Source organism: Lissotriton vulgaris, chromosome 6, assembly GCF_964263255.1.
Source record: "Lissotriton vulgaris chromosome 6, aLisVul1.2, whole genome shotgun sequence".
Classification (NCBI taxonomy): domain Eukaryota; kingdom Metazoa; phylum Chordata; class Amphibia; order Caudata; family Salamandridae; genus Lissotriton; species Lissotriton vulgaris.
Genome location: NC_141694.1, coordinates 1607475133 through 1607497488, shown reverse-complemented (window position 1 = coordinate 1607497488; position 22356 = coordinate 1607475133). Strand labels below are relative to the sequence as shown.

Genomic DNA, 22356 nt, shown 5'->3' with positions numbered 1-22356 from the left:
TCAACCCGCAGAAATGTGTTTTTTTGGAAATTAATAAACTCCCCATTTTTTAAGGATAGTCAGGATTTAAGGATAGATACAGTTGTCCCTTCCTCTGAGTGGCATGTACACTTTGGGGATATTTTTAACCAAATAGATGTTAACAGATCAGACTCTCAATATGAACTAGAGAAGATACGCTTATACCCAGTTAATCTCGAGGAAGTCAAACTGGCCATAGAAAAGTCTGCCGTTATCAAGACTCCTGGCCCCAGCGGCATGCCAGTGGACGTCTTCAAATCTCATACTATGGTCCCCCATATTAAACATGGTATTTAATGCAGTGGCACAAGGGATAATTCCTCCCACCTGGCCTGAGAGTATAATTGTCGCTATTTTTAAACAGGGTGATAGAAAAGAAGCAAAATGCTACCGGCCAATATCCCTCTATAATTAATCCGAAAAAATTATAGGCAGAATTATCTTTGACAGATCAGAAACTTGGGCATGGGAAAACAGTATACTTACAGATATGCAATATGGTTTAAGAAGGGATATCGGGACAACCGAACAATGTATTAACCTAAGTCTCCTGATTAGTAAATATACAGAGGCTAAGCATGGGCATATCCATCTATGCTTTGCTGATTTAAGCAGCTCTTTCGATCTTGTCAATCATGGTATACTATGGAAGACACTTATGGCTTTGGTGCTCCTGTCGATATAATCACACATTTATGAATGGTTAACTACATGAGTAAGATACGGATTAGGAGGAGAATACACTGTTAGTTTTAAGGTGACAAGAAGTATAAGACTGGGTTCTGTTCTTGCTCCTTTCTTTATCATTATATATTAATGGGGTAGATAAAGCTCTTTAACAGATAGAAATAGATGCCCCTAGAGTAGGCTTTCAAATGACCACTGTACTCCTGTATGCAGATGATGCAGTCCTGTTATCCAGAATTGCAAATGGTTTGCAGCTCTTGATTGAGGGTTCCCATCACAAATGGAACAACAGGATTTAAGGCTCAATCTATCTAAAACGTTTATCATTGGTTGTGGAAGGGGCATTCTGAAAAAAAGGCACATTACGTGATGGATGTTAGGCTGATCGAGGTACAGATCTTTTCCTACCTCGGTATTAATTTTACCAATACCAGTACCTGGGGCTCACACATTAGAAATGCAAAGCAGCCAGAACTATAGAGGCCTTCTTTAGATTTTCTAGAAAAATCGGTAATAAGACAAGTAGAGAATTGACCAACTTATATAGGAGCAAATGCATCCCCACTGCTATATATGGGGCAGCTGTGTGGGGCATGGCTTGGAGTTAATCTCTCCAAATATAGCAAAACCAGTCTTTATGCATGATTTTGGCCGTACTTCGCACTGTCTCATCCGTCATTGTGCATAGAGAGATGGATAGGCCATACCTAAAAGACTTGCTTTATCAGAATTCCATTATTTGTTGGTATAACATAATGAGCAAGACAGGCTCAACATTTTCAAAAGATGTTATACTTAACTGTTTAAATCTTGATCAGCACCATAAGAGTCCATGCCTAATCTACATGAAAAGACTGCTAATCGAGTCAGTTGAGGAAGTAACCATCAGCAACCCAGGTAATATCCTTCAATTTAGCAAGAATGAGCTCAAAATAGCTTTTAAAAAGCATAGGACGAGTATGAGAGACACTAGCGAGAACTGTAAACCCTCTGTGATAAGATACATGTTAAATCAGTCTCAGCAAGGCTATCCTGAGTATTTAACTACCATTATAAATATTCAGCAGAGATTTCACCTGAGCTGTTGGGCATATTGCTCCAGCTTGTGGCACGCCCCAAGAGGGCTGCCTGGTCAATCAGTCTGCCAAAATGTTCCTGTTATGGCCAGTCACAACAATCTAATGTCGTCCATCTCTTGTTATTTTGTGGCCTATACAGAAATATTAGGAGAAGTTTGTTGCGCCCCTTATTTCTCCCTCAGACATTTTTTTTCACATCAGGACGCATTATTCTATGTACACTGGAGATGAATTTGTTTACTACATCGTATCAACATACATTACACGTGTTATTTCAAGAAGGAAATTATTAACAGTGTTGGATTATATGAAATATGAAGATTAGAGTTGATAGTATCTTGTGATATCTAGTATAAATGTTTTTAATAAATGTATATTTATTTTTTTGATTTTATATAGACTTTTGTATTACAGTTGATAGATCCATGTATTGAGCATAATTCTTACAATGACATATCACTTAGATATACTGTACAAACTACCTTGTTTTATAATATATTTTTATAATATTTTTATGAGGCTTTATGTATTTTGTATATTTTAAAAATCACTTTTATGGATAAACAATTATCCGAATAAAGATTTTTGATTCAATAGTCATTGGAATCAAAGGCAATTCATAATTAACCCTGGGGCCTCATCTAGCCTTATTGTGTTAATGATTATGTTTATGTTAGAAGTAAAGAATTTTACTATTATAGGGTAAAGTTATCTCTTTTAGGAGACAAGGGACCTTATATTTTCAAAAGATATGTATGTGGTTAGTGTTTTGTCGGGAGAAAATAATTCCATTACTTTTCTAAAAACCTTGCCCAGGCAAATATTGTCAGGAAAGGGTTAGGTTGCGTGAGGCCTTAATCACTTTTAAAATGTCTTGAATGTTTGATAGTATGAGTTGCATTTTTAAAGGAAAGCAAATGCTCAAAGAGGACAAAAGCAAGTAGTGGAGGTTTGGTGAATTGTTGATTTTGCTACTAGTGTTACTAACTTGAAGACAGATACCATAAAATTAACTAGTTTCAATGAAGGTACTGCAAGTAGAATGGGGATCTATGGAGATGTTTTTACAATACTAGGTAGATGTTAAAGTAGGCGAATGTTGTTGAAATTGTGATTGTAGAATGGTTTTCTATGTTGTAATTATTGCTTTTTTCAAACCAGACCTTTGAATGTTACAATCTGTCCGGCCTATCATCGAGTAAAGTTAATGGCTGTGTTGTGAACGGAATATGTACAGCTTGTGTGTATTAGTTTGACCTCTTAGGATTTGAAGAAAGGCTGTGGTTTGAGAGCACTTGAGGTCTTTGCAAGGTATATATCAAATGTGGGCTCCAAAGAAAAGTGTGATGTGGGCTTGCTTAGGTGTGGTGATTTTACGCTGTTCATTTGGGGATGAGATTGGTCCACAGCCTGTAGTTAGTTGATTGCCTTTAGTTCGGTTTTCTACTGAGGTTAAGCTGGAATGTGGGATAATGCAGGAAATAGGAGACACTAGAATACAGACTCATTCAAAATAAGTATTCACTAACCAACCAATCAACCGTGTTTATATCTGAACCAAAGTGCTATGGAGTAGCTGCAAGATCATGGGCTAGATGTAGGTAATTTAAATGTACCGATTCGAAAATACCGAATTTTACCGATTCGGTATTTTCGAATCGGGAAATGCTATGTAGAAAAAAAATCGGTAAAAAATACTGAATCGTTAATATTCGGTATTTACCAAATCGGTATTTACCAATTCGGTAATTGCCATTCATTCCTATGGGCCTCCATGGATGTACCGATTCGGTAAAATTGGGAAAGAGTCATGGGTGGCAGGGTGTGACTTTGACTTTGACTTTGATAGTGGAGTAGTGCGGCTCACTAGTTAGAGGCGGCAGACCCGAGAGCAGAGGACGGCCCGGGACCAGGGTTCGATTCCCGGCGCGGCAGGTTTCTGGACCAGGGTCAGCGGACTCGATAATTCTCTCGCCTCGGTGCCCACTCTGATCAGCGTTCACACTCGGCAACTCTGGGCATTAGCTTGCCTCATCTTCACTAACGGCCCCACCAGACCGCCGGGGATGCCTGGTCTCATCCTGGAGATACCCATTAAGGGACCATCTCTCAGGGAAGCCAGGAAGGGTTTCGCAGCGGTCGAAGCGCCTTGGGACCCTCCGGGTAAGTAGTGCGCTATATAACTGCCTATACATTTACATTTACCCTGTTGCACCTCTGAATAGTGCTGGTGTGCACATGTGGCACACATACATGCCCTAAGGGCATGTATGTCTGTCACATGGCACAGGTGTAAATGCACAGATTTGCATTTACAGAGGTATTCGTTATTTACCACCAACTAATGTTGGTGGTAAATGACGAATCCTTAAAGCTCAGAAGCAATCTTTAACGTGCTTCCTACATGTCATTTACCGATTCCGTAAATACCGAATCGGTAAATGATGATTCGGTAAATACCGATTCGGTAAATACCGATTCAGTAAATACCGAATCGGTAAATTTGCCTCCTACATCACAAAAGGCTATTACCGGTCGGTAACGGCCGATTTCAGCCGTTTCCGACCGGTAATTGCCTTCCTACATCTGGCCCCATATGTCTGACGCTATATAAATGGCCAAAAAAAGTAAGTAGATGCTTAATATATTCAACTAGCATAAGTGACCACTCTTTTGTGGGTTTATTGCAGAGTCCTTCACAGTCCGTAAGAATGTAGAGTATGCTAAAAATGGACCACTTGCTTAGCCCTCAATATAATCAGAAAACAACTTTCGAAAGGTTACACTCCCAGGAAAGACAATAGCATTGATGCAACAATTGTGTCCAAGGTTCCAAACGTGACTAAATCAATGTTAACTAATGAAGATTTGCTATTTGAGAAAGGAGCATCAAACAAGAGCATAACAACACATTAACTTTCCTAGCATGCAAGTTTAGGCAGCAGACTAAACAGATATACGGGTTGTTCATTTTGACCGGTATACACCTGTTACAACGCATTTTTTACAACGCACTACCACTACAACGCAGGCATTACAACGCATACCATTACAACGCATTGCGCTGGGGGGCGCTCTAGGATAGGGAATAAGTATAATTTACTATCCAACACCTTCCCTAGGGTCCACGGGGACTGGAGTTAGAATAGTAAATTATACTTACCGCTATCCAGCACCTCAAAGCGCTATGCGTTGTAACGGTATGCGTTGTAAATACCGCGTTGTAATGGTATGCGGAGTAAAAGTATGCGTTGTAACGTCATACATCCTTTTGACCTGCCAACAGCCTAAGAAGCAGCCAAAGCATTTTGATCAATTCGAAACACAGATTAGTATAGTGGTGCGTAATACCACCAAAGACAAACTATTGCATTGGTGTATAACCATAGGGCATTTGGGTAGGGTGGAATCCTACACTTTGCCTCTATATTGAAAGAGTGCATCATACCACCATGCCCGCTGGTGTGCGCATGCACCACTGGTCCTCTTGTTAGAGATTCATTATGCCTTCCTGTGATTGGCTAGTTTACTGCTAAAACATATACATTCTTCCTGAAATCTTGACTAAACTACAAAGGTATCCACACACTTGCAAGGAAATTGTAACATTCTTGCAGAGTGCCAGAAGTCATACTAGTTTTCTTTCATTTGTAATGGTATCTTGCACAATGACAGCATGCAGTGGACCTTCGTTTGTGTGTGTATCTGAGGGATGCTTCTATTTATGCTGTCCCTGCTATACCAGTGTGTTTGTGTTTGAGAAAGGTTTGCTCTGCAGCAGTCTGTGCGTACGTTGTGGTGTGTTTGAGGCAAGGTTGTCCAGCTTCTGCATATGCTGTACTAGTTTTGTGTGCCTGAGGGTCGTTTACAACACTGCTGTTATTGTTATGCTTGTTTTCTGGGCGCTTGGCACCTGCCCTGGCCTGGCCTTACGCTTGCACTTAGGTTGCCTGCACTGTGCCTGGGTGTGTGTGTCTGCATTCTTACTGTGTCTGAAGATAGCTACCTTGCTATTCGCGATTGTTCTGGAATTTGTGTGCAAGAGACGCGTGCACTGTTTCTACTGTGTTGTACCTGCTCTCCTACGGTGTGTCTTTGTGTACGTGCTTTGTGTGAACTTTGCTGTCCGCATTCTGTGCGAGTTTTAAGAATCTTTTCCACCTTACGAAAGCCAGATGCTTTGACTTTGTCGGTGTGTCTTTAGCAATGGGTTTAGCTACGGCAAAGAATGTTCTGGAGTTTATTCCAATGCTAGTGCTCAGTCTGTTGCTAGGGAGTCGAGCCTCTCTCTGGTCCCCAGGGGAGTTGCATCTGCCGCCCATGCTGGTGAACAGTGTCCTGCCGAGACTGGCATGTTTTTCCACCGCGCTCCCTGTCCTCAAACAGAACGCTTCGTGTTTCTCCAACAACGCTTGTGTTGTGATGGTAAACAGTTTCCTTTAATATGAAGTCACCGCAAATTGGTGACCACCTGATTGTTTTATGTTTTTTGTTTTGTTTTTGAGGGGTGGGTAAAGACGTGGAGTTTTAAGTTAAAAACTGAAAGATTTTTGAAGCACTTTGATTTGACCCCCGTACAAATATAAAGTAAAAGTCCTGTTTCAAGAAATTTCTGCTAATCTCCATTGTTTGTTAGTAAATAACCTAGATATTAATTATGATATCAGTATAACCGCCTATCGATATAGATCCAGCTCGTTTTCGCATGCTTCTGAGAAGGAAGCATTTCATTTCTAAAACCAGGCTGCTGTCTGTCACTGTGCGGGGTGATTTTTATTTTTGAATATACATGCATCTGTTCTCTTGCCAGGATTGTCTCTCATGACTAAGCTGTGTTCATTGGGGAGGCGGAATATAAACTTGAGAAAGTACAGCCAGGGATTTCCCGGGGATTGTCAAAGGTCCCCTGGTTGAAAGGGTTGTTTACTATGAATGAATAAATAAGAAGTTGCAGCACACCCGCCACTGAATCGTATAAGCCCTCAAAACAAAGTAGAAATACAAACAAGCACAGCCACAATCAATTGCTTTCATCATCACTGCAATGTGGCTTTCTCCTTAATGCCGCAGACTTCAGTGAAACCCCACTGTCATATTTAAAAATGTTGCAGTTATCTTTTAAATTGAAGGCCTTTACGGTCAATTGTGTTTAAATAAATGTAAAATAAGATAACAACAGTAAACGTACCTCGTACTTTGAAACTCATAGCTAATATTCAGCACAATTTGCTTTTTCCTTGCCACCAGGGACATTTTAAAGATTTTGGGGGCCCTGTTCCAAACGTATTTGGGGGCCCCTGTTATGAAAAAGCATTCGAATATATGATCCAGTTTCTTCTCTTGTATGCCCTCTTTGGCCAGATCACTGACAGTGCATAAGTGCACTGGGCCAAATTCAGACAATATGTTTACATCTAATATTCAGGGATAGTGATGCCTGGTTTTTAATCCTGTAATAGCAGCAGCTCACTAATATGACTGCATATAATCTCTAGTACACCCTCCCATTTCTCACATGTGAGGTCCTGTTATGATCTCTAAAGGAAGCTTTTTTTAAGGATGTTGCAGGAAAAAAACACAACATTTCTCTGCAATCAATCTGTAGCAGACTCCCACATCACCCACATTAAAAATAAAAGAAAACGGTATTTAAAACGAGTTATTCAAGGTCACCAGGGCAAGATTCTGTGCAAAATAGAGGCGGCTACAGCCCACTTTGCCCATACCATAAAATGTCTCTGCTTGCCACTTCGCTTGTTCATCTTTTTCATCAAAATCTCAGTTGTCTTGGTAATACCTCGTCTTCCTCTGTCCTTCTGTGAGGGTGCCCTGCAAGGCTTATGGGTGTGGATTTGAAGATTGTCTTGTTGGATCAGGGACACATTAGAATGCTATTGCTCTCCTGCACGCTGTGCACTGAATACCCATGGCCTTGACCTTCATATGCTGATTGCTTTCTTTCTCTACATTTAAATTCCTCACCTTACATCAGATGCTTTGCATGACCTTGTGAGGCCCCCAGCTGAACGGAAGCAATTTAATCAAGATATAAAAAGGCTTCCAATATTGCATTTTCCTCTGATAGGTCATTAAGAAACCATGGGAGCATTCATTTTTCAAAGAATTGTTCAATATGTAAGAACTTCCTTTGCAAATACTAAAGGTTTAACAGTGGATTCTTCTGTTTATCTACATTACTTCTGCCCAGTTTACTAACCAGCATTCCTGCAAATGTTGTAGGCCTGGTTGTTAACATCACTGCGTCATTACAGTGTTTGTTTAGCAGCAGTGGCAGGTAGCATCCTTTTCACATATGCAGAATATTTGAGCGAATGAAAACTTGTTGAAATACCCAACATGCTCCTCGTACTGACCATTCAGTTCATAGAACCAATTTTAGTTGGAAAAGTTCGAAACTCAGGTAAGGCTGGTACCAGTTGATTTGGAAATGGCTGTGCTAGAAAGGCATGGTAAATTCATGCCCCGTGTTATTTTCAAAGGTGTACTTGGTACTCCATGTCCTATTGACTGTAAGAAGTAATGTTATTGGACAGTGATCTTCCCTGTGGATGATTTGATTTGTGTAACAAATGATTAAATTTTTTTTCTCAGCCAAAAACCTGGGCTGGCCAGCCTGGTGTTGTGAATATGGACATTTCAGGCCGTTACTATTGTAAACCTCTTCTGCCTCCTTCCTTCTAGATGTCTGTCAACAGATGACCTTGGTGCTTTCAGTAATCCTTAGGCTGCTCTAGGAGTCAACAAATGCAATCATGTAGTTGAAAGCACCAGTGCTTTGGGCTTCAGGCACACCATGCATCTTGTCCCACAATAGACAAGTAGTGGTGTATTTAGCTGTGTATGTGATAAAACCAGGCTACAAGACCCCCCTCAGGAGCCTAAATCCAGTTTTTGAGCCGCTAGATAACACATAATACTCTATATTAGACACGTGAACAACACTGTTGTCTCTCTCTCTCTCTCTCTCTCTCTCTCTCTGGATTTGGTACTCCTTTTCCTCAATGCTATTTTGTTGACTGAATAAATCACAGAGGGAACTGAAGAGATTTCAAATAAAAAAATATCTCACTCAGTAGTTCCCTACACAGTTTCAGGAATTGGCTTTAAACCAGTCGCACATTGTTCCAAAACCATGAATTCTCATACCAATATATACATGCCCCCCTAATTTCCCTGATTGCTTCATTCAGAATTGCCACCACATCATATGTGATGATAAACAGCTGATCCTATCACTTGATAAAGGGTCCCTTCACTTCCAAAACTGTCTCACCGAAACTACCCTGCAGATGCAATCAAACCATCTAAAATGCAACACAGATAACATGGAGGTCCTGTTATTTGGCAAATCAAGCATGTTCACTCCAGCCCAATGGTGGCCAAATTCTTTGCCACGCCCCCTGCCACAGTGGACTTTGCGAGAAACAGAAACTTAGGAGTGAAATTTGACACTACCCTCTTTTTACACCTGCAAGCTCTTGCAGTGGCAGGAATGTGTTTCAACCTAATCATATCCTTAGGAAAGATTTTTGTCTTTCTCATTCTAGCTGCCAGAAAAACTTTTGCTCTCTCATCACTTCTAAACATTACTGTTGTAATAGTCTCCATGCAGGATCTTTGAAACCAATATCCACAAACTCCAGATGGTGCAACATGCCGCAACCAGAGTCGTGTTGAAGCTCCCCAGATGTAGTTCACCTTCCCCAGCTCAAAAAACTTCACGCTTGTTATCGGTACACAAAAGGATCTTTTTTAAGATCCTTTTACTAGTCTTAAGAGCATGTAAAACCACCGGACCAAAATACCTGACTGCTAGATTCACTCACTAAACAACCCAAAGAACTTTGAGATCCTCCCAGGCCAATTTCCTTAAGCCCCATCTATTCATACTTAAAACCTGAGGTGGCAAATCCTCGGTACTAAGATCCAAGGCATGGAACCAACTCCCCAGCCCTTTGTGGTTCAGAGAATCTGAAGCCCTATTCAAAAAGCACCTGAAGACCAGGCTCTTCCTGGGCCTTGATGCACACTGTTATTCCCTCATCTAATGTATCTCCTCCTTCCCTCCTATTTTCCCCCTCCTCTTGGTCATTGGGTTCAAACTTTATCGCCAGGATGCTCCCTTGCTAGTGGCAGGTTTCTTTATAAGTTTTAAATTAATTAATTCATATCTGAAACTGTACTGCCTAAAACCAACATGGCACCCTCCTGCCTCCTGTTGTATCTGTATTTCATGACTGTGTAACCTGATAAAAATAGTCCAAAATTTAATTAAGGTAATTAATGTCTTCCTTTCTTTGTTTTAGCATCCTGTTCACCAAAATCAAGCTTGAATGGGTACTCAAAGGCCCAGAGGAGGCGCTCGTGACCTGCAGGCACATGTTAAACCTGTGTCAGACACTGTTTCATGTATCTCAAATCAGGTGGGTGCATTTGTGCAAGATAGTATGAAGACTGTTAATGATGACAACATGATAGAAAGTGACTGATGCTTTGCGTCCTTTCATTTTTAGGTCTCGCCTATGTAGCGGTCATGTGCTGCATAGGAGAAACCCTGTAGCCATCAATTGCCCTTTTCAGGCTAAAACGTGCACGCGTTGCATTGCTTTTAATGGCAACACGTGCACATGTGGCGATTTCCTTGCGGGAGCGCGGGTTAACACCATATGTTTGTAATTAACTTGCAAACATGTGACGCCCCTGCTCATTCCCGGAAGGGAAACAGGCGCAGGCCCCCTCATATCTTCCCTCCCCCTGCTGTCTCATCCTTTACCGCGAGGCACGCACGTTTGTTACTGGCTGCCGCGCTTCATCTTTGATCTTTGCGGTTGCAGTTCCAGCTTTGTTTCTTGTTTGTCTTGCCAGTGAAAGAGAGGCTCAGTGAGAGCCGATCTCGATGCAGGACAGATGAGAAACACCAAACTATGAAAACACGGCATCTGAGGTGCTTTATCGTACATTATTTCCATAAAAGCTACCAGTGAGATGCTAAAGGCAAGGGAAACAAGATTGGGAAGCAGCGTAAGCATCAGAAAACAACACCTCTCATGAATGCTAACTGCCTCCCCAAGCTACGCTCAATATTCAAATACCGGAGCGTTGCCCTCCACATGCAGTCTCTTATTACTGCTGCATGAACCAAACAGCTGTGAGCTGCGGTAAAGGCCGGGGCTGATGAATGTCGGCTTATCAATCGTAGTTGACCCTGTGCTCCTCTTTGTTTATATGGTAATAGCCCTGTGAAGAAGGTAAAAGCATCTCTAGGCAGACCTAAAGGGGTAAACAAAGTATCTAGGCTTCAATATCCCAGCAGGCTGATCCTCTGTCCCTCTGCCTATGTTGCTGTTCTTTTTAATTATCTTACATCGTAGAGCAGAATGTTTCTTGATATTCAATAAAACAGAGCGCGAGGTCTGTCTACATTTGAAGGTACATTAATGTTCAGTTAATCACATTGACTCATGTGTGCAGTTCTAGACATGTGTTTGACTCCCGTGGTGTTCTGTGGTTTGTCCCATTATGCTCGAAAGACGAACTTCTTTGAGACTTTAGGTAAAATGTTAGTCAGTGTTTTTCACGCTTTGATGTGCCTTATAAAATCGAACTCAGAGGTGGGATTGGTTCATCCTGGTGGCTAATAAGGAGCACATCAAAAGAGACCGTACCCCCTGGCACTCTGTGCTATATGTCAGACACCGCGGCGCACAGTTCATCTTCAGCATACATAAACTCTGCTAACTCTGGCCTACTTTTCTCTCAGCCTCGTCAAACTACATAACAGATTCCACAGGTTCTTTCCTTCATGCATTCACCCATTATTATTTGGGTACTTGATGCAGCACGAGGCTGATTTGCACAACAGCCGGGAGCATTATTATCAGCCTTTACTGTGAGCTGCTTCACAGCCTCCATTTCACGGAGCACCTGTACAAACCATGACTGTCCTGGGTTCAAGGAAGAGCTCCATATTGGGGGTGTTTACTGTTCTTTTCACACCATGTCTCTGGAGGCGACCGGGCTAGGATCGTAGAATCTTATTTCCAGGGGATCTGAATATGCTCTCAGTGCTTGGTTTGTAAAATAAAAACTAAATGCCAGAGCTGTCCTCAGAGGTCACTGCATCTTGCACCACCAAATGCCCCTGCCAGCGCTGCCAATTGCAGTACCCATGCAACTACTAACAATCACACTCTTACAAGTGTGACGATTCTGACTATTCCATTCACTTCAGAGGAGTTGGCCTAACGGCTAGGGTGGTCGACCCCGATTCTGGGGAACTGGGTTTAAGTCTCGTTGTACGATTGGCTGCGCATGCTGAAGCCAACAGCGCAAGCCTCACGGCCTCCTGCCTCCATCACTAATTCACTCCCCCCACCTACAACGCGCAGGGCCGGACTGGGAACCAAAACCGGCCCTGGCAAAGGGGATTGGGGGTGCTGCTGAGCTCTTTGCTAGGGCCGGTTTTCTGCCGATATTGTTACAGGGACGATTTTGCAGCTATGCTGCAAAAACGGCCCTGTAACAAAAACGGCCCCCAGTGGACCCAAAACCGGCCCCCACCCCTGCGGCGCACCGGGGGATTGCCCGGTGCCCGCTACGGCCAGACCGGGGCTGACAACGCGAGCTACGCTGCCATCCGTCAGCAGTGAGAGCTTCACTGCCACCCCCACATACAGCGCAAGATTCACCTGGAAACAGCGCAAGCTTCACTGCCACCAACCTCCAGTGCAAACTTCACTGCCACCCACCTGCAACGCGAGCTACGTTGCCATCCGTCAGCAGTGAGAGCTTCACTGCCACCCGCCTACAGCTCAAGATTCACTCAGAAACAGCACAAGCTTCGCTGCCACGTGCCTCCAGTGCAAGCTTCACTGCCACCCACCTCCAGTGCAAGCTTCATTGCCACCCGACTACAGCTAAATCTTAACTTCCACCACCAAAAGTGCACACTTCACGACCGCCCGCATCCAGTGCAAGCTTCGCTGCCACCCGCCTCCAGCGCGAACTTCACTGCCACCCACATACAACACGAGCTACGTTGCCGTTCGTCAACAGTGAGACCTTCACTGCCAGCTGCCTACAGCTCAAGATTTACCCGGAAAAAAGTGCAAGCTTCGCTGCCACCTGCCTCCAGTGCAAGCTTCACTTCCACCCGCCTGCAGCTAAAGCTTAACTTCCACCCGCCAAAAGGGCACGATTCACGGCCACCTGCCAAAAGTGCGAGCTTCCTTCAAGGGTAGGACACATACAGCACGGGACAGGGAGCAGCAACTGTGCAAGCTTCTCGGGTAATCGCCACCACTGTCATGCAAGGACAACAGTGGAAACACACAGACACACAATCAAGATGGCCACATATTTGTATGTACCGTGGTGAGTCATATTCCACAACTACAGACGGCTGGTCTGCACACAGAACATTTATATTCAAGGACACGCTGAAGGGCAAAGCGTCAAAATATTTACGATCATATTCTGGGACTCAATATTGACCATTTTCTTGGGCACAGAGGTGGGCATATTATATGGCACGGAGACGGTGACTTTCTAAGCTGAATTATGACATATTCTCTGGCACAGTGATTGTTACAGTAAGGGGCACCTTGGCTAGATTATGCAGGGCTTTAACATGGCAACCCAGTTACGCAGTGTAATTCATGGCATTCATGTTTACGTGCATACATGGTCACGCGCTCTACGCTCTTCTGTTGTGTTTCACGTAATGTCATTGTTTTCATGTGACTGACTGCATGCGCACACTTGCTGTTAGGTAGGCATGCTGTCTAGTTATCTTTTAACATGAGCTTTATTTAAAAAAATGCATTCTAGTGCCTGTAACCTTCTCTCTGCAGTATGAACGGTAACTTCAAACAGATTCTGTTTGAACTACATAGAGGAAGGACGCACTCCTGTGGTGTTTTATTTTCATCAAATAAACTTCAAGAAACATCCTTATTACTTCGTAATGGATTTATTTACATGAGGAAGACTTCAACTTTTCATTTGGCGAAGATTTACCTGAGTTTTCTTCAACCCCACAAAGATTGTGCCTCTTTTGTCACTCGCAGCAGAGATTCTCCCCGTCCAGAAGTAACTCTCCGTCTCTGTATCGGCTGGGGAATTTAATTTCTTCTGTCCCGCTAAGGAAATCACGCTACTGATGCTGCATATCCTGGATTGAAAGGCGGGTTTCCTGATTAGCGTTGGACATCCTTCAGTGACGCGCCTCTCATAGGGTGAGTTCCATTCGAATGGACAGAATAAAGTCAGCAAAAATATCGAATTTAAGGTAAGTAATGTAATATCGATTTTTATAAATATAGAAAGTCAAAATATCAAAGTATATATTATAGGTTAATAAACTATATCGAATTTTTAATATCGAATTTTTTAAAGTGTTTTGTATGTTAGAATATGTGTGAAAAGTGTATATTTTTTGTAATTTTATTAAGTAATGAATTTTATGTTATTTAATTTTTGCATAATTTAATTCTGTAGTGGGTTGTGGGTTTAAAGGGGAATAGGGCGGGAAGTAATTTAATTATATTAAATAAAATATTACTTTTTAGAAATTATTAATTATTTTTAATTTAATTTTGCATTTTAGTTATGTAGCGGGTTGTGGGTTTATAGGGTAATAGGGTGGGAAGTAATTTAATTGTAATTAATTACATATTTTGATTTATTTATTGGTATTTATTTTGAATAAATTGTTAATTAATTTTTAATTGATAATAATTAATTTTTGATTGGTAATTAATTTTTATTAATTGATTAATTGATAATTATGTGAATTTTATTAATTTATTTTCCGCAATAGGTTGTGGGTTTATAGGGGAATAGGGTGGGAAGTTACTTAATTGTAATTAATTAAATGTTTTTATTTATTTATTGGTATTTATTTCGAATTAATTGGTAATTACATTTTATTTGTTAATTAATTAATTGTAAATTGGTAATTATTTGTATTAATAGTTATTGAATTTTAATAAATAATATTTTGTTTTAATTGATTAATTATTATATTATATTACATTGGTATTTACTATTAATACATTTTTATTGGTATTGGTATTTAAGGTATTTTTATTAATATATTAAATATTTACTTTCCCTACTGTTAAGCTAAGTAGAGCGGGAATAGTAATTTTTAACCCTACGCTATCCAACCCTTTCCCTACTGTTGCATTCTCTGGAGTGTGAATAGTAAATTTAACCCATACGCTATCCAACGCTTTCCCTACTGTTGCACTCTCTGGAGTGGGAATAGTAATTTTTACCCCTACGCTATCTAATGCTTTCCCTACTGTTGCACTCACTGGAGTGGGAATAGTAATTTTTACCCCTACGCTATCCTACGCTTTCCCTACTGTTGCACTCACTGGAGTGGTAATAGTAAATTTTACCCTCCCGATATCCTATGGTAAAAATATTGTATGTCTCTTATTAATATCACGTGAATATATATATATATATATATATATATATATATATATATATATATATATATATATATATATATATATATATATATATATATATATATATATATATATATATATATTAGGTATATATAGTTAGGACCTAGTTTCCATAGGAAATCCCCAACATTCTATTGGGAATAACTTTGGCGCTGGTTGATGAATCTAAGCAAATTTCTCAAAGAAGATGGCTCACTCCGCTCCGCTCCTTCCCTGAAAGTTTGGGGGGGATTCGTCGTGTTTTCCCCATGTTAATTTCCATAGGACCTTTAGACACGGCTACAGCTTGAACCGCTGAAGGGAATTACACCAAACTTGTCAAAATGGTAGTGTCTGTTACGCAGATCACGCTTTTGGTAAAATAGTGTAAATCCCTCCAGTGGTTCCTGAGAAAAGTAAAAGAGAAACAAATTATATATCTATAAGCGCGCAAGTCGGCTTGATAATTAAGCATTTTAGGGCTGCTGACTTCTACTTTGTGCAGACTGACTGCATGCAGAGGTGCTCTATGTAATTTTAGGCTGCTGGCTGACGCGCTTCAAAAAGGAAAGTACATTAGGATGCCGATAAACAGGTCACACTTTAATCACTTACTATGTTAGCTGCTGCGCACACCATTGATGCAGATCTCCCTGGTGGAACAGGTTACAGAATAAACTGCGGCTGCTGAGGTCAAGCCCCATGGGCTGGGATCGGGCCTTCCCGCTTGCCGACATGCTGCCTGGTGCCAGTGACTCTGGGAGTGGAACCGGGGAGGGGGCGAACTCACCCAGCTGGTCCTGATCTTTATCTTGATGTTTCTGTGTACAGCAGCCATTTGCGTTGTGCAGTTAAATAACGGCGGGTGAAAGCAGGGCCCATTGGTCCTGCTGAGAGGAGCCCCGGCGGCCAGACAGCTGAGGTGCGAAGATAAGTATCCACGACTCTGCTGATTGCCTGTACTTCCCCCCCACTGCAATCGGTGTTACTCTGTGATGTGACGTGACTTCAGTCACTGGCTGCAGCACTCTCACTCGCTCCCGGCTCGGAAAGAAGTATTCTGCCCCCAAAGTATTCTGACCCATGATTCCGGTGCCACCCGCTAACCATAAATGAGCAGCAGGCCTCCACCTCCAATTTAACTCCCGGCGCCAAGTTGCCAATACACAATTTAACTGCATCAGCCAGGCGAGGGGCAGGCCCCGCCCGAGGCTCTAGGAAGCAGGGCAGAGCAAAAATGTAACATTGTAGCACTGAGAGCAGTCAGTGCACGTCAGATCTTGATCTGTTAGATACGGAGCTTGCTGGCAATGAATTGCTGCGCCCGGCTTGGGCGCACGGCACCCAGGTGTCAGAGGCACTAGCGCGCGTGCTAGCACCTGGCAGAGATTAAGGCAGCCAGTTTCAGAGCTGTCAGGTCAGGGCAAAAATGCGAGACAATGCATTTCAGTGCGGTGATGCGGTAACACCACACTGAAATGCGTTAGTGTCACGCCTGATGCGTGATACTTGGCAGGACTGTCCGTATGTGGCCGTGTGAAACAAAAACCGCCCATTATATCCAAAACTCCGCGTGGTTATGCTTGCGCTGCAAACACGGACACGGACCCAGATTCCAGTCTTTACTTATTTTATTGCTTGTGCCGTCATAATGTTTCGGCTCTGGACGAGCCTTGATCACATGACACAGGTAAGACAGAACTTTTCAAATTTAAAGTGACAAGTGCATACGTAACGACATTCACTGGACGTGCAAAATGATAGACATAGTAAAAGTATTTCTTTCATCTTAATCATTCGTTTAGATACAAGTATTATAATTAGTAAAAAGCATTGTGCCTTAATTTGGTTAACTAATAAATAAATAAATGTTGTGAGTCATTGATATATATATTCACTGAAAAAACCATAGGTTTCACACCAGTTATAGTTAGGAATTAGCATTTAAAAAACCTATTAAATTCACTGAAAAAACCATAGGTTTCACACCAGTTATAGTTAGCTGGAAATTTTACTGATATAAAACCATTGAAATTCCCACGTTATAGTTAGTCGGACTCACTATAACTTGCGCGTGCAATGCACTGCTGATGACATCACATATTACATCACTCATGACATGGTCAGTGACATCACTCATGACATCACTGATGACACCATCCAGTGAATGTGTGTCTTTCTGAAAAATAAATATGTTTTATATATGTATATGTAAAGGTCGATGGGAGAATAAATGTTTAAATAAGTGTCTAAATGGATGGTTTTAAAAAAAAAAAAATATTGAATAACTGCCTTATTAAGTGTATCTTAGTGAATACATATATTAGTGAGTAATGTTTAAATATTTAAATATATGTATCAGTGTTTCACTTTGTGTATAAGTGGCTGCATAGGTTGGTGAGTAGCTACATATGTGTGTATATGGGTTATTAGATGTTTTTTTTAGTATCAGTATAAGTGTCTGTATGATTTGGTGGGAGTGTTACTTAGCACATAGATGCATAAATGACTGACTCACTGTTTGTATGTGTTTTGAAGACAGCATATGTGCCGGACTGTATGGGTGAATGAGTGTGTATATGTATGTGTTAGTAAGTGAATGACTGTCTTACTAGTGTCTTTATCAGTAACTACATATGTTTTAATCTAGTATATGTGAGTATTGATGTATATAAGTGAGTATATATGAGAGTGAGAGATTGAAAGAATTCTTGTTTTAATAAGTATGTGTTTCTATAAGTGATTGTTTAAGAGAGTAAGTATGTGTAAGTTTCCTTAGAAGTAAGGTGGTAGTGTGTGTATAGTTGTATATGTAAATAAATGGATGTTCAATAGTTTATTTGCATGTGTGAGTATGTGTGTGAGTAACATTTGGATGACTGTCGGTGTGTACCAGGATGTATAGGTGTATCACTACATATGATGAGTGAGTATATGTATGAGTGACTATATAGAACTATTGGTGAATGAGTAGATGTGTATATAGATGGTGGAATTACTGAATTGGTTGTTGTAACTGGTATGGTTATCTCCATTTTTTTGAAAATCTTAGTTTCTATTTTTGAATATGTGTTTCAAGGGTTACATTACACTGAAAGGAGGTCTGTCACAAGGATAGTGTCATCAGTGATGTCATGAGTGATGTAATATGTGATGTCATCAGCAGTGCATTGCACGCGCAAGTTATAGTGAGTCCGACTAACTATAACGTGGGAATTTCAATGGTTTTATATCAGTAAAATTTCCAGCTAACTATAACTGATGTGAAACCTATGGTTTTTTCAGTGAATTTAATAGGTTTTTTAAATGCTAATTCCTAACTATAACTGGTGTGAAACCTATGGTTTTTTCAGTGAATTTCATAGGTTTTTTAAATGCTAATTCCTAACTATAACTGTGTGAAACCTATGGTTTTTTCAGTGAATTTCATAGGTTTTTTTATGCTAATTTTTAACTTTTTGTAGGGTTTCATACCTATGTACTTTTTAGTGAATTTCTAAGCTTATTTTTTCACAAATGTCTTTAGCTGAGAAAGGTATGTTTTTCTAAAAATGAACAGTATAATGTATATTAAGATAATATTTTTATTTTAAAATAGTATTTTTTTTTTTTATATTTGACTCTGGAGCGCTCCCGGTGCGCGTACCGGTGCGCGTCCCGTCTGCGCACCAAAAAAAAAATAAAAAAAATAATGAAGAAGTGACCATAAGGAATGGGGACAGAGAGAGTGGTGTTAAGAGAAAGAGAGCTAAAGGGAGGAACACAGAGGGACTGTGTAATAGATAGTAAGACAGAGAAAAAGTGTAAGAGGAAGTAACTGAGAAAAGAAAAATGAATAAGGGAGCAAAAGAAGAGAAGAAATAGGAAGAAGACTAAAGCAGAGGTTCTGGAAGAATGTAAATGGATGATGAAAGTAAAAGGAAGGACAGTTAAGTATGGGAATGACAGGTAGTAACGGAATCAGAGGAAAGGAATAGTAGTGACGGAGGGAAAGTAAATAGCAGTGAATATAAGTAAAGAGGGGTGAAAGAGGGTACATGTAAGTGAATAAGGGTAAGACATGGGGAATAATAGAGAGAAAGAAGAGAGAGAGTAAAAGAAGGAGTGTCACAAAGGGACTAAGTGAACCAGTAAAAAAGGTAAGTGAAGGAGTGTGCATAGGCAGAGGTACTGAAAGAAGTTAAATTTTGTAGAAAGTAAACATGGAAGAAAAGAATAAGTGAGAAAAGCAAAGTAAGGAAACAGGGGTGAGGTAGGGTGAGAGAAAAATAGTGAAAATAAAACCAAAGGTGATAACAAAAAAGATTTTGTAAACACACTTACCATATAATCAATGCAAACTTGTATCTGTGAAAGATAAAAGAAAAAACACGTTATAATTACTTAAAAATATATAATAAAATAGAAGCAACAGTTCATGAGGTTTAAAAATCTACAAAAGTTTACTAAGAAATGAAGCAATAGTGAAGGATACAAAAACAGAAAGAAAGTAATGTAGAAAGAGAAAAAAAAGGAAAAAGAAATAGAAAGAAAACAAATTCCTAAAGATAAATAAGATACTAAAAGAATGTAAGATATCAAATCAAAATCAGTAAAGATAAGAAAATAAAAGAAAAATGAGTGAAAAGGAGAGAAGTCTTATTGAGAAACTATAAATAAAAAAGAGGAATAGAAGATGATTGAGAGTGAGTGAAGTGAAGTCACAGAGTGAAGGGATGAAAGGAATGAAGTTAGTATAGAACGATGGATAAAACAGGAGTGAGAGAGTAAGTACACAGAAAAACAAAAGGAAGAACTAAGTGAACTACAGTACAATGAGTGCGAAAGAAAAAAAAATGGAGAAAAAGAAAGAGAGAGTGAGGAAACTAAAGCAGTGGTACTGTGAGAATATGAAAAAGATAAAAAGTGGTGGAAGGAACAGAGGAAATGCAGACAGTTCCTATTAGATTGAGAAGTTGTGAATAAAGTGCACTAAAGAAACAGCGATGAAAAAAGAGTATAAATTAGTAAAGAGAGGTAAATAAGGGTGAAAAAGAAAATGAGTGTAAGACAATGTGAACACAATATAAATTACACAATGCAAACTACACAATAACTTCTACAATATGTTACATTATTTATTTTTGCTGTTCTCAGAATATATTGAATTTCACTTAAATTAGTGAGATCAAAGTCTTCATCATATAACAGCGGGAAAAAAAAACACAATCTAAAAGATTGTGTTTAAAAAAACCCATTCAAACATACATCTCATATATGTACACTAATCTTTGATTCACTTACTTTTCCGTGAGGCCAAATTGCAGATAGTGAAGGTCCTTTTGGTGGAAAAAAAGTCTGCTGTGCTCTATAACTTCCATTTCATCGACTTCCTATGAAAAAAGATCTAACAACATCATATCTTACACTTTCCTCACGGCCAATTTGTGTCAGATATATCAGTATTTTTTACTTTGAGATCCACTTAAAGTATGTACATGAGATTGCAGATAGGGAAGGTCCTTTTGGTGGAAAAAAAGTCTGCTGTGCTCTATAACTTCGATTTCATCGACTTCCTATGAAAAAAGATCTAACAACATCATATCTTACACTTTCCTCACGGCCAATTTGTGTCAGATATATCAGTATTTTTTACATTGAGATCCACTTAAAGTATCTACATGAGATTAATAATTTAAAATATTAGATTAACTAACTAAGTAACTAACTTTTATTATCTATTCCCGTCTTCAAAGGCCAATTCCCTTTACTAAAACTTTGGTTTTAAAAACACTAGATAAGAATTTGTAGAGTCATAAGGCAAACGTTGTTTATAAGTTAAATGAGAATCATTGCAGTAACTCCATCCATTTTCAGATTTTAAGTAGCATGTATAATGTCCTGAGGTTGTCGAAGATCCATCATGATAAATAATAGCTTCAGTTGTAAAGGTTCTTCCTGAAATTGATAACTGAGAAGCTACAACATTTTTAATAGAAGTTGTCAATTTAGTTCCATCAGGTCTACATCGTTGGAAAACTAAAATGATATACTGACCATAACTTTGTATAAATAATGTGGATACCATTGGATAGTTACATTGGGTACACACCATATTATGATCTGCTGCTTTAACTAGATTTTTAAATGACACTGATTTACAGTCTGGTAAAGTCAAATATATAAATCTTTCAGTGTCTATTCTAGTAGTACTTGATGAACTACAATTGTGGCAGTCATGCTGCCATTGATAAGAAAGACTGAAAAGATTATCTACATCTACACCTTCATCTTCCAAAACACCAAACATATACATTAAAAATTCCTGACAATCCTGCTGAATGTTCTGTGAAAATTTATCTTGACCAGAACACATATCTAAAATATTTCGAATTTCTGTTACACTTTCTATTTGTGCTGTACCACTGCTACATTTCTCAAACACAGAATTCAATAAACCACACAATCTTTGATCCCGATTTTCAACAATCTGTTCTAGTAAACTTTTAAGAAAAAAAACAACATTAATCACTACATTAGCATAGCAGTTGACACCAGAACTATTTTCAAACTGAAATCCAACAACATTTTCTCCACAATTCTTTTTCTTCCTGTTTTCAATTACAGTTTTCTCTACTTTTTGTCTTTTTGCAACTACCTCACTACAATTATCCTCATTTCTTCTTTTTCGGCCTACCACACATTTTTCAAACAGAGGATATTGAGGCAAATGTGGAGCATATTCTATTCTTAATCTATTGTATTCTTTAACACAATCTAGATCTGCAGAAATCTTTGTCTCATCACACGCAATCAAGTACAATCCTGATAAAGTTCTGACTCGTGATAATGCCACATATGCCATACCCTCTTTAAACACAGATCTTCCAATGTTCACTAAAGCACCATCTACACTTAAACCTTGAGATTTATGAATTGTCACTGCATACGCCAAACAAACAGGAAACTGTTTTCGGCGAACATATAAGTCTTTTACAAGTAAAAATCTAGCAGAACAACGACTTATTTGTTGTACTTGTTCAATGCCATCAAATTTTATTTTTAAAAATTCAATTCCATCTCTATTTCTGTAATTCACAAAATCAACA

At 39.6% G+C, this 22356-nt stretch overlaps 1 protein-coding gene across 1 annotated transcript in view; it reads left to right on the top strand.

Annotated features, from left to right (window-relative positions):
• Positions 1-22356, top strand: part of TTC7A (tetratricopeptide repeat domain 7A) — a 1603679-nt gene that overhangs the window by 1216112 nt on the left and 365211 nt on the right. The window contains exon 16 of the mRNA XM_086927774.1: positions 10115-10231. Coding sequence (XP_086783900.1) covers positions 10115-10231 — 117 coding nt within the window. The remainder of the gene's footprint in view (positions 1-10114; positions 10232-22356) is intronic.